Genomic DNA, 11661 nt, shown 5'->3' on the forward strand with positions numbered 1-11661 from the left:
ACAAATGCCAAAAATCTCACGCCCAACCTTTCCACAATTTGCGCCAAATTTTCCGTGGGCTCCTACTGACAACCAGGCAAGCATATAATGAGTTCGATATCATATGAAATAACATTATTGTGCTGCCCCAACACGAATCCCATTAACCAAACCCACCCTATTATAACCCGTTTATGCCTTCTTCTTCATAGCAGCTTTCGCTTTGACAGCCTTCTTTCTGTTGCTTCTGATCATGACCACACTCAAAAAGGACCCGACGACAGCTGATGCCAACAAAATGAGGATGACAGGTATTCTGATTGCCCAGACTCGGGGAGGGAATACGTTTTGGAGAGGATGATCGGAGTCGACGAATGGCTGGACCCTATAGTTAGCTTCAAACCCCCTGCTTGGAGAGGGCATAATATCCATACCATAAGTAGAGTCCAAATAGTGTAGTAGAGGAAGACGACGGAAGCAGCGACAAGCATCGCGAGGCCAACGAGTTGATCGAGCTGCGAATGTTAGTATAGCTTTCAGTGCAGCTTGCGAAAAATCAGCTACACGCGGGCTGGATATATCTTACCATTGTTGCAATAGACTTTTAAAGGAGTGTGATGAAGTCGACCCAAACACCGAAAGCTTGAAGATTTAAGAGATGTGCCTTTTCTCTACTTTCTAGAGTGAATATTGTAAAGAAATTGAAGACAATTTGATTGTTCAAAAATGCATGAGAGCTTGCTTTCCCTGTCAAGTCAATCTGGTCTTTCGTGATACAAGGGGGGACTGGTGCACGGCTCTCATCTAACAGGTACAATAAAAGCTACCTATAACTTGTGTAAGATCAAATGCTGGACAGTAAAATGATATTTTGAAGATGTTTTGAAGATATCTTAGTGCAAATCGTGCAAAGCAAAATAAACACCGCACCTACCTAGATGCACCTATGTATTTATCACAAAACTATATTATATGTTATATTTTAAAATAATTATACCAAAACAAAGTGGAGACAGCACTTGAGATAGATCACGTGACTCTTATCTTATCTTAGCTTCATCGCGTTCATAAGCGCGCCTTTAGCCCTGCGTCAATTCCTCATTTTCAATACTGGTCACCTTCATGAAAATAGATAACCATCTGACGATTTCAATCGTTAGAATCTACACACGCAATCATGGAGAAGAGATCGGAGGAAGAGAAGCAAGCTGCTGCAAAAGCCGAATATGAGAAACTTCTCACGATGCGATCTGGTGGTACCTACATCCCACCTGCGCGCCTGCGAGCTCTACAATCCCAGATCACCGACAAATCGAGCAAAGAGTATCAGCGAATGGCCTGGGAAGCTTTGAAGAAGTCAATCAACGGTTTAATCAACAAAGTTAATGTCTCAAACATAAAACACATCGTGCCAGAGTTATTCGGAGAGAATCTGATCAGAGGTCGAGGATTATTCTGTAGGAGCATTATGAAAGCCCAGACTGCCAGTTTGCCATTCACACCGATTTATGCCGCCATGGCCGCGATCGTCAATACGAAACTTCCCCAGGTTGGAGAGCTTCTGTTAAAGCGCCTTATAGTGCAGTTTAAGAAAGGGTTCAAGAGAAACGATAAGGCCGTATGTCTTTCTGCCACCACATTCATCGCCCATCTTTGTAATCAGCAGGTAGCAAACGAGATCGTCGCGGCCCAGATTCTATTGTTACTTCTCAATAAGCCGACGGACGATAGTGTTGAGATTGCGGTTGGATTGACGCGTGAGGTGGGTCAACATCTCGAAGAGATGAGTGGGCCCATTGCTCTAGCTGTGTTCGATCAGTTCAGGAATATTTTGAATGAGGCAGATATTGACAAACGGGTGCAATACATGATCGAAGTTCTTTTCCAAGTTCGAAAAGACAAATATAAAGATAATCCTGCGATCAAGGAAGAGTTGGATCTCGTGGAGGAGGAAGATCAAATCACACACCGCATGGCTTTGGATGATGAGATCGATGTCCAGGACGGACTGAATATTTTCAAATTCGATCCCGAATGGGAACAAAACGAAGAATTATATAAAAGACTGAAAGCGGAAATTCTTGGAGAGGGAAGTGACGATGAGGATGATGACGACGAGGAAGATGATAGTGAGGATGATGAGGAGAAAAAGGAAGAAAAGGCTTTAGAAATCAAGGATCAGAGCAATACGGATCTCGTCAACCTACGACGAACCATATATTTGACTATCATGTCTAGTATCGACCCCGAAGAATGTTGCCACAAGCTGATGAAAGTCACACTGCCACCTGGACAAGAGCCAGAGCTTCCTTCCATGGTTATTGAATGTTGCTCCCAAGAGAGAACATACTCAAAGTTTTATGGACTCATTGGGGAGCGGTTCGCAAAGATAAATCGTCTTTGGACCGATCTTTTTGAACAATCATTTGCTAAATACTATGACACCATACATCGTTACGAAACAAACAGGTTACGAAACATCGCGAGATTTTTCGGCCACCTTCTTAGCTCCGACGCTCTTGGCTGGCACGTTTTGTCTATTGTCCACCTTAATGAAGAAGAGACAACATCAAGTAGTCGCATATTTATTAAAATTATTTTTCAGGATCTATCGGAAGCAATGGGTATGGCAAAATTGCAAGCTCGCTTGAAGGATGATATACTGCGACCTTATTTCGAAGGATTGTTCCCTCGAGACAATCCTCGCAACACAAGGTTCTCTATCAATTACTTTACAAGTATTGGAATGGGTGCTATCACCGAAGAGATGCGCGAATACCTACAGAATATGCCAAAACCAGCGCTGCCAGCTTTACCTGCGGCTGCTGCCGATGCTACGTCGGAATCAGGAAGTTCTGTTTCTAGTTATTCATCATATACTGGTTCTTCCTATTCAAGATCTCGCTCTCGCTCTCACTCTCACTCTCGCTCCCGCTCCCCCTCTCGCTCCCGCTCTCGCTCCCGTTCTCCATCTCGTTCCCGGACTCGGTCCCGGACTCGGTCTTTATCTCGGTCATTATCTAGGTCTCGCTCTCCGTCTCGTTCTCGATATCGCTCTCGTTATCGTTCTCGGACTAGGTCACGGTCCCGCTCCCCAAGCCGATCACGCTCTCCACCTAAACGATCTCGCAACGGCGACAGGTACTCTCGATCGCTCTCCTCGGAGCGGGCACCGAAACGACAGCGACGATTGTCCGATTAGATTTCGATTCATCGGACACCACAAATTGTATTTGCTTAACGGGGGGCTTTCTAGGAACGGGGCGTGGTACAAATGTATTTAATTTTAATACCCAGTTCAATGAGAACAGTGAATTTCAATCAACCTTCCAACATACTACTTGTAATTTTGTGATAATCGGAGATGGTTCAACCCGAATTACTTTTCGGCGCCACCAGCGCCCGTATGACAACTTCATCGCTCGAGTCAGCTGTTGGAGGTGTACTTTGCGATTCATATGATTACCCGATGAACATCAAGGATCTGTTACACAAGCTCCGGGGTATTTTTGGAAGGGAGTTAGTTATTGGTCGCGTGAACGATGGCAAATATAACTACGAGGCAAAACGCTCACCTTTTACATACTTTGGCAGGTCTGTCTACTTTCTTCCAAGTCTAAGGTGGTGTGTACGCCTCTGTACGGATTACATTCTCTGGCAGTGCGAAGGTATTCCAAACCGCGAACTTGTAATCGTTGGCTGATAAATCTAGTGATCCATGTTTTGTGCAATTCTTACAACATTGCAGGTAGGCTTCTGTCATGCACGCAAAAATATACCCCTTTCTCACTTACTAACGGTAAATCCTTGGGCGTATTCAGCTAACCATTCAAACATTCAAACAGTCACTCAGACACTTATATAATACTTACTCACAAATTTTAATAAAGCTACCTAATTCTCGAATCTCTGAATGAGGATATAGACAACAAGGTTCAAAATTGACTCAGCCGGGTAATTTAGTCAAACTCAGTGGAGATGTTAAAATCTGAGTAAGCAAGGCCTTATATGTGTAAGCGTTTTTGACTTCCACCAATGTTCCCGAATCCCAACCCCCTAACTCCCAACCGCCAAAAATGATCACCACCACAACCCACCAACCACCAACCATCAATCACACCACACCACACCAACCCCATCTCCTGAAAAGAAAAGGATATGATGGCTATTAATCCAAACCTTAATATACAAAATCAACAACCTTTGCTTTCTTCTTATCCTGGTGGTTGTTGAGCCCGCTCGTCAAACGGTCTGCGAGGTATACTATTCAACCATCTAATTGCCTACCTAATCTACCCTCAGTTTGCCAGGCCAAGCAACTACCAGATGCTGTATCACTGTCATATTGTGAATCAAAATTGACCCTTGTCACGTTCGATACTAGTCTCGTAAGGAGAAAAGCCAGTCAGCCACGAAATATAAACCGTTCGAGGGACTCTCGGAGGGAGGGATCAAATGATTTCCATCACATCCATTGATGCGTTAGCAACGTCAACCCTTTCAATGCAGCCCGATTCCCGTCTATTCGGATAATTGATACAAGGAATATGGAATCAGCCAAGGGTAAAACACAGAAATTCATAATCCAAGGATCTATTTCGCCCCCTCTTCCGTTTTGCATTACCTCACTTTCTTAGCGAATCATCATGAACGTTCAATCGACTAGAACACCTTACCGAGTGTATTGTAATATCGAGCAAAGATCCTCAGCGCGTCAGCACAGTTTGTAAGGCTAACGCTGCCTCACACACTCCCTGACCAAACCCACTTTCTCTTATGAATGTATGAATGATATTACTACTCCGTACTGTACGAGCCTGTCCCTTCAGATTCGATAGAGAAAAGCTATGTAACAGAGCTTAGAATGCATAGTGCACAGTGCACAACGTCCTTCATCCAATTGTTCCAAATCATGGCCGGCGTCGTATCTCTGTAAAGAGATTTGTCATTTGACTACTTGCTTTTCTCACTTCTCCATCGTACAGTATATATTTCAGATGGTGTGCAGACAGTACCTAGATCACAGGGCTATCTGCTGCATATGCCGGAGTATATCACTTTCCTTAACCTTTATACAGAAAACATGTAAGCAGTGATTTCTTATCATGTCTGGCTACAAGTTCTTGAAATACCTTCGGAATACTGATGATTCTTGTGATATAGACTTCATCGGTAGAACATATCTCCCGTGCGCGCGCACCAGTTTGAACTCGGAAACGACGATACTATCGTTTGGAATCAAAAGGACGGATGGATCGGCCATTGTCTACAGTCCCAGTAATATAGTGGTATCGGCAGTGCGGTGATGGATGCACGATCAACGGAGTCTCCCCAATCGTATCGATCAGGCATTAAACGTCCTTGGGAAGACGATACCAGAACACCAGCACAACAAAACGGAAGTAGTAATAGTTGGCATCGCGGAACACTGCCACCAATTGAAGCTGGACCACTTTTACAGTATCCAGTATATGACAATTCAGGGAACTGGGCGATTCAAAACAACCAACATACTCGGAATGGCGAAAATTCGGCCGTGAAAAGGTCGCGTTACGAGGGGGGTGATTACAAAGGAGTAGCGAGGGTGGATCTAGACGCACTTGGGAAAATGGCCCCATCGCAGGCACACAGTAGGTGTTTAGAGTAGCCTATAAAACGGTATCTTAAAGTACCAACTAACCCCTTACTCTTTAGATTCAAATGGATATGGTCATGATTATAATCAAACGATCCAGAATGCTTCTGCTCTTGTTCAACCTCCTCGATTGACCGTTAATGGTCGGGTGGACTCCCCGCAACAGATGTCTAATGTATGTCGTCAGTGCAGGCGGCAGACTCAATTCGATCAAAAAGAAGAGTCTTCACCAGAATGTTGCGAGCATTGCCAAAAGAACCCTGAACTTGCCCTTGTTACACAAGCTTGCAGCGTTGGGCTTACTCAGCTAGCGGAGACGCTCCGTTCGGGTATAGATTCCGAGAAGCGTGGTATCAATCCAGTAAGTACCAGCAAAGTGCTTGGTTCTTGTCATCGAAAGGGTTCATTCCGTTATACTCATATGTAATCCTTCGAATCATGCTTACAAAATATTAGGCCCACTCACAGTTGCGTCTTCTTCCTTCTGGAGACCCACCTCCAATGATTGACTTTGGCCTAAAACAAACACTCCATTGGATACTTACCAAGATCAACAAAGTCAACGAGCTTGCCGATAAATTCGTCCAGCAGATCCCTCCAGGGTCTTCAAAAGTGCCCCTCAAAAAGGATGTTGTTAACAGTGTGACCCCATATGATCCTTTAATCATCATGAAGCGGCGTATTGAAGATGATCACCAGAGAACTACGTTGAATGACATGGGCACATCTGATTCTGAAATGCATCAAAGACGCAAGTCTATGGCTAAATCGCTCAGTGAAGGACTTCCACCCATAAGAACTCAATCTCCTAACTACACCCATTTGTCAATCGACAATACGAGGCGGAGGCTCTCGAATATGAATCCTCCTTCAGCCCCAGCTCGACAACTACCATCTCCACCAGGACGAGCTTTTCCGTCTCCATCTCCGACCTCTGTCAGCTTCTCATCTCCTTCAGGGTCGACATCATACACGGGTCTGTCTGGGGGCCCGTCTCAATCATCAAACTCCCACACATCTAACAATTTGCTTCCTCCCATTAAAAATGCGCAGTCATCGGATAGCGCATTGCAAGTCCATACAGCAGCGCTTCAACATGAGGTTTCTATCCAAAAGATCGCGTTATCATCGTTGCAGAGTGAACACGATAAGCTCCTTGCTGCTTTCTCGCGATCTCAAAGTCGAGCGAGCGCCCTCGAGAAGAAACATGAGGTTTCCGATATCGAAATTTTTAGCCTTACTGAAGAAAAAACGCGATTACATGCTCAAGTTCTCGAATTGGAGGCAGACCTCGAAGATCTTGCGAAAAGTAGGGACACCTACCGACAAGCAGCGGTGCAAGAAGGGGCACAGTACGTCGAGATTGTGAAGATGGCTAATCAACTAGAAGAAAAGACTGGGGAAGAGAGAAAGAACTGGAATAAGTTGAGACTTGAGATGGAGCAAAGAATTGAACAATTGAGTGCTGGGATGAAGATTGATACCGAAGATTTTGGCGCAAAGTCACTCATACCGGAATGCATTGAGAAAAATGCGCCTTCATCTCGTGAGCACAATGATGAAGGATCGACCGGTATGGCATCGACAGAACCGACAAGTGACGGACAACTTCGCGCAAAAGATGACCAGGCCAATCTTCTGAAAGCAGAAATCGAGCGACTGCAAAAGCGTTGTGAAGAGGTGGAAGCCGCTTTAAAAGCTGTCAGGCAGGAAAGTCGATCAATGGAAAGTATTATGGAAGCGTTGAGTAGAGCTGGAAAGGGTATCTTGCAAAAGGTTGAAAGCGTGTCTCTAAGCCCCGAGACACCCTCGGAACCACTATTAGATTCACAATCCAGGTCGGAAACCGATCGACTACTACTTGAAGAATAAATTTCTCACATGATATACGACATACAATACAAGTAAGTGATCTGCGATATGTGTTTGTTCACATCATTGCTGGCGTAGAGCAGACTTCACTCAAATACATTCGTGTTTGGATGAGGTTATGGATCTGTGCATATGGATGAACTTAAGTGATGCACTGCATCTTACAAGACATAAAAGGGCCTTTCTAGAGATGATGAGATGTTCTTGATCTAGACATCAAGTAATGGCTCCAACATTCAATACGGTTATTTTACTGAACATGACATAAGATTTACGGAAACATTGTTTGAAAGAGCAATATAGTCGATAAATTTGAGCAACTAGGTGTATTCCACATTATACAAGTACCATGTCAAAACAATTAGACAGGCTGATATTCTTCAAACATTAATATTGCCGCTATTCTATGGGGATATGAGTATAAATTATGTTTTGGTGCCCTGCGCACATCAAGTCGTAACCCTATATAATATTAGTTAATAACCCCATATGATCCACTAACCACTATTACCATAACCCAATAATATTGTCAAAGCTCTGTTTCCTGCGACAACTCTCCTACAAATCTGTAACATGCTGAATCCTCCTCGACCGCTCTCCTCCAGCTTCCCCCCCCCCCCCCCCCCCCCCCCGCCAGCATCCCTCACTGAGCCTCAAAACATGGGCTCATAGTAACACCATGCCAAGGATTTGAAACGCCAGTAGACTGTCTCATATATCTTAGCTTTTTAGGGGAGAACGTCTCCTGTCCCGTCTTAGGTTTTGATCTCTTATTTCTCTCTCTCTCTGTCTGTATTTCGTACATTGTCTGCATTGTTAAAAAATCGTGCTACTACTTGCCTTCTGTTGACCGGATCGAATTCTCCACCCTTTCGAGATAATTGACATCGATCAAGTCCATCATCACAATCCTTTCGAATCATACATTCACCCAGCTTGCCAATTCAACCCTGTTCTTCAATCCGGGACCTTATCCTCATCTCCATACTTAACCTCTACGCAAGCACAATAAGCCAAAATGGGACAAGCATTCTCCGGACCCAATGCCTTCAAATGGTTGAATTTCACGCCTAAAGCCACCGCGGTTCTCCAAGCAACCCCATTTCTCTTCGTCCAATTGATTCTAGTGTTGATTGGATTGTTCGTGTTGGCTGGAATTGCATTTTGGATTTCCTACGAAACAAACAAGCCGTATGCGAAGCCGAAAGTTAAGAAGGATGCGAAGAAGTAGGGAATGGTCCTCGGTTGGGATGGGATGGATACTGGAGAGAGATGCTGTCAACAACCAGGCACTACGGGTTCTGCATGGTGGAAATTCAGGGACCAGCTTTGGGATTCGAGGGGGATCTTGAGTGACATGAGGCAATTCGACGAAAAAATGTGCTGGGCACAAAATGGAAATGCTATAAGATTGACGAATAATATGTGGAGTAGTTGGGCTTGGACAGAGAATTCTAGGATGTTGGCAGAATGGGAACAATACCTTTATGTTTGGTTTCAAGTTGGTGGCTGCTAGAATAGAAAGGTTATATCCTGAAGACGTGTTGTTGTTTATGCACTTGCTTCTCGAGTGTTTGGCATTTGTACATGTATCATTTTCTGCTTTCTTCACCAAATTTCGAAATGTAATGCAAAATAGAATATCTTCTTTCTCTATACTTTAAATATATCATTTTTTAGAGTTCCGTGATTGCGTACACATATAACACCACCTATTGAAATACCAAAGTCATGGCGTGAGGTGTATATGTGTATGCATCCTGCAATATTACTTCTCCAACCATCCAGCTGTACTGTCAATTGAGTTTCTACGGGTGAGAATCATAGGATCGGAGCTTCTAGACATTCATGTTATATCAATACTCATATACATACCATTTCACACATTCACGTTCGGATCGTCTTAGCTTTTGTCTCGATTGAATGCACATCAGCCACACATCCAATCTCCCTGGTTCAAACACATTCACACATTTGAATTGAATAGAACCCTATGATACACTGATGATATTCCGATTTTAAAGCACGGGACGTAAATATCCAATATCCTCCCATAGAGCTCCAGCATCGATATTACCCTCGTCGTAAACTCTGTAGCTGATTCTTCAGTGTCGAAGAGTGAGATGTTAACCTCCTGTATTTCACTCGGGACTTTGGTGAAGAGTTCTTGTTTATCTGGAAAGGTATCCTATATTGGGTGATGCTCTAACATGCCTTGCTGTTGAGAAACCTGTGATTTACAATCCATGAAAGTGTACATCTCAGCTGATGCTTCAAGTCTATCACCGAGGGTTGTAGAGTTTGGACATGTCTATAGAATCGGACAGGAGGATATTACAACTCAATTGGCACATCGACTCCTACCCAATTCAAGCCATATTTCACCTGTCACATCGATACGGGAAGTGATCTAAATCTCTACTTCTAACGGGCAGGAATATTCCATTTGCTAGTGAACGCTGAAGAATGGATAATAGTCGCTGTTTCCGCCTACCATGTCAAATCATGTACATATCAACGTCCGGCTATCGTAACTCTCTCTGTGTCATAATCATAGCAAGATTCGGCACATCATTCCCAATATGCACAGCATTAGCCCACGGTAATTCCCCCTGTAGCCATCTCCTCCCTAAACTCCTTTCATTCATCGCCCTGGCCACATCTTTAAGCGGCTGTGTCAGTCGATCATTCAACTCACTAACCCTATTCAATTCTTCAACGGCGTACTCATGCGCACGCTCCTTTGTTGCAATCTCCTGCCGCATGATCACGAGTTGTTTTTGTAACCACTGCATTCTTCGAGATATCATGCGTTCTTTTTCAGCCATGGTTAGAATATCAAAGGGTGAACCATCATTGCCGTTTCTTGGTAAACGTGCGGCCAATGAATGTAGTTCTTGCTCGGCTGGTATGATAGCAGATTTTAAATACGCTACTTGCTTCTGCAGATATTCTAGTTCGAGGCATAGATCTTGGACTGATTTTGTATTTTCATGTCCTTCTGGAAGCGGGTTTCTTGGAGAGAATCCATATGGCCGATCATAGCATTGGTCGAGATATGGCTGCGTAGAGAAATCGGCAGGGAATGTGCGGGAGATGAATCTCCTCGGTGTGAAAGTTTGTATTGTTCTCAGTTTTGGGCTCTTTTTCGGAGCCTCCCATATCTCAGATCTGAATTGTCGGCGATTTTCTCGAGCACCAATCTTATTATCGGGAGGTTGCTTGCCCGGTCTATGTGTGAGATTGACGATGTTGCAATCTTCTTCCCATTCGGAAAAATGTGGGCACAGTTCAGGATCATGGATATTTGTCGCAGTCGCGATTTTTTCGTTTGCCGGGTTGTCTGTAGTCGAGATGTGTCCTGGGTCACAGGGAGGATATTCATCTTGTACACAATATGGAGGTGGGAGCACTGATGATTGTGGGCTACTATGAGTGTCTGGCGGTAGGTTGTGCTGTTCCAGTTCATAACTTTGTGAGCCTCGTCTGAGTGATCTCACATCAAATTCGTGCTTCTCTGGCATGACGATGTAGCACTACCAAGGTCCAACTGACTTTGTGCGTAAAGTATAATGGTGTGATCGAAAGAGATAGTATAGGTTCCAGGGCTGGCTGTGGTACAATCTTTCATAAGATGATAGCGATGGGGGATAAAATTCTATTATTCCGCAAGATATTTTAAAAAATATATGCTTGTAATAGTTAAGGGAATAAGATGATCAATGATTCTAAAAGATGTGAGGTCGCTAAGTTCCTAATAAAACTTGATGGAGAATAGGCGTGATGAAGTAGGTATGTAGAGTTAAAGGGATGTAGGGTGGGAATGATGTCTGCAGTGGTGAAACTATTGTAATGGCACTTGCCAAACTTGCTAGCAAGGCGAATCTATTGAGTAGGGCAGGAAGATTACAGAAAGAACGGTCTTGGGAGTTCATGTTTGCTCTGTGATACAAGGAAACATGATTTTAGACAGAAACGAACGTGGGCTCTGAGTTGATGTACAGCGACAATGATCATAAATATTATTTTGTGACAATTCTAGAGAATACAATACAATTGAACCTCTTCTGTACGTTTTATGAAAATACTCTCTTGCCCTTCTCTTGTCATTTGCCTATCCTGACCAGCTGTTTGAGGTTGTAAGGACGGAAAATCGAAACCTCATTTGGCACTGC

General features: G+C 43.8%; 6 protein-coding genes across 6 annotated transcripts; 4 read left to right on the forward strand and 2 right to left on the reverse strand.

Moving 5' to 3' along the window:
- Window positions 1-171: 171 nt before the first annotated feature.
- On the reverse strand, window positions 172-568 carry EAF01_007427 (uncharacterized protein; the record flags this gene model as incomplete). The annotated part of the gene is made up of 3 exons (XM_038915682.1): window positions 172-357; window positions 414-494; window positions 566-568. 3 exons carry the CDS (start codon window positions 566-568, stop codon window positions 172-174), a joined length of 270 nt encoding a protein of 89 aa, XP_038769320.1.
- A 588-nt stretch (window positions 569-1156) lies between these two features.
- On the forward strand, window positions 1157-3263 carry EAF01_007428 (uncharacterized protein; the record flags this gene model as incomplete). The annotated part of the gene is made up of 2 exons (XM_038915683.1): window positions 1157-2843; window positions 3058-3263. 2 exons carry the CDS (start codon window positions 1157-1159, stop codon window positions 3261-3263), a joined length of 1893 nt encoding a protein of 630 aa, XP_038769321.1.
- Window positions 3264-4060: 797 nt separating this feature from the next.
- Window positions 4061-8063, forward strand: EAF01_007429 (uncharacterized protein). The gene is made up of 4 exons (XM_038915684.1): window positions 4061-5064; window positions 5143-5609; window positions 5674-5975; window positions 6071-8063. Exons 2-4 carry the CDS (start codon window positions 5285-5287, stop codon window positions 7484-7486), a joined length of 2043 nt encoding a protein of 680 aa, XP_038769322.1. The 5' UTR covers window positions 4061-5064; window positions 5143-5284; the 3' UTR covers window positions 7487-8063.
- Window positions 8064-8504: 441 nt separating this feature from the next.
- On the forward strand, window positions 8505-8717 carry EAF01_007430 (uncharacterized protein; the record flags this gene model as incomplete). Its single annotated transcript, XM_038915685.1, has 1 exon — window positions 8505-8717. The coding sequence occupies one exon, from the start codon at window positions 8505-8507 to the stop codon at window positions 8715-8717; it is 213 nt and encodes a 70-aa protein (XP_038769323.1).
- A 3-nt stretch (window positions 8718-8720) lies between these two features.
- EAF01_007431 (uncharacterized protein) lies at window positions 8721-9002 on the forward strand (the record flags this gene model as incomplete). Its single annotated transcript, XM_038915686.1, has 1 exon — window positions 8721-9002. One exon carries the CDS (start codon window positions 8721-8723, stop codon window positions 9000-9002), a length of 282 nt encoding a protein of 93 aa, XP_038769324.1.
- A 1009-nt stretch (window positions 9003-10011) lies between these two features.
- Window positions 10012-11010, reverse strand: EAF01_007432 (uncharacterized protein; the record flags this gene model as incomplete). The annotated part of the gene is made up of 1 exon (XM_038915687.1): window positions 10012-11010. One exon carries the CDS (start codon window positions 11008-11010, stop codon window positions 10012-10014), a length of 999 nt encoding a protein of 332 aa, XP_038769325.1.
- Window positions 11011-11661: the final 651 nt, after the last annotated feature.

Source organism: Botrytis porri (genome assembly GCF_014898465.1).
Source record: "Botrytis porri strain MUCL 3234 chromosome Unknown BPOR_009, whole genome shotgun sequence".
NCBI classification, from domain to species: domain Eukaryota; kingdom Fungi; phylum Ascomycota; class Leotiomycetes; order Helotiales; family Sclerotiniaceae; genus Botrytis; species Botrytis porri.

What these genes read in the sequence shown, in the direction of transcription:
- EAF01_007429 (XM_038915684.1), top strand. Translation starts at nt 5,285, where the DNA reads ATGGATGCACGATCAACGGAGTCTCCCCAATCGTATCGATCAGGCATT. An exon ending in GGCCCCATCGCAGGCACACA is followed by an intron (nt 5,610 to 5,673) that starts GTAGGTGTTTAG and finishes CTTACTCTTTAG; the next exon opens with ATTCAAATGGATATGGTCAT. An exon ending in AGAAGCGTGGTATCAATCCA is followed by an intron (nt 5,976 to 6,070) that starts GTAAGTACCAGC and finishes ACAAAATATTAG; the next exon opens with GCCCACTCACAGTTGCGTCT.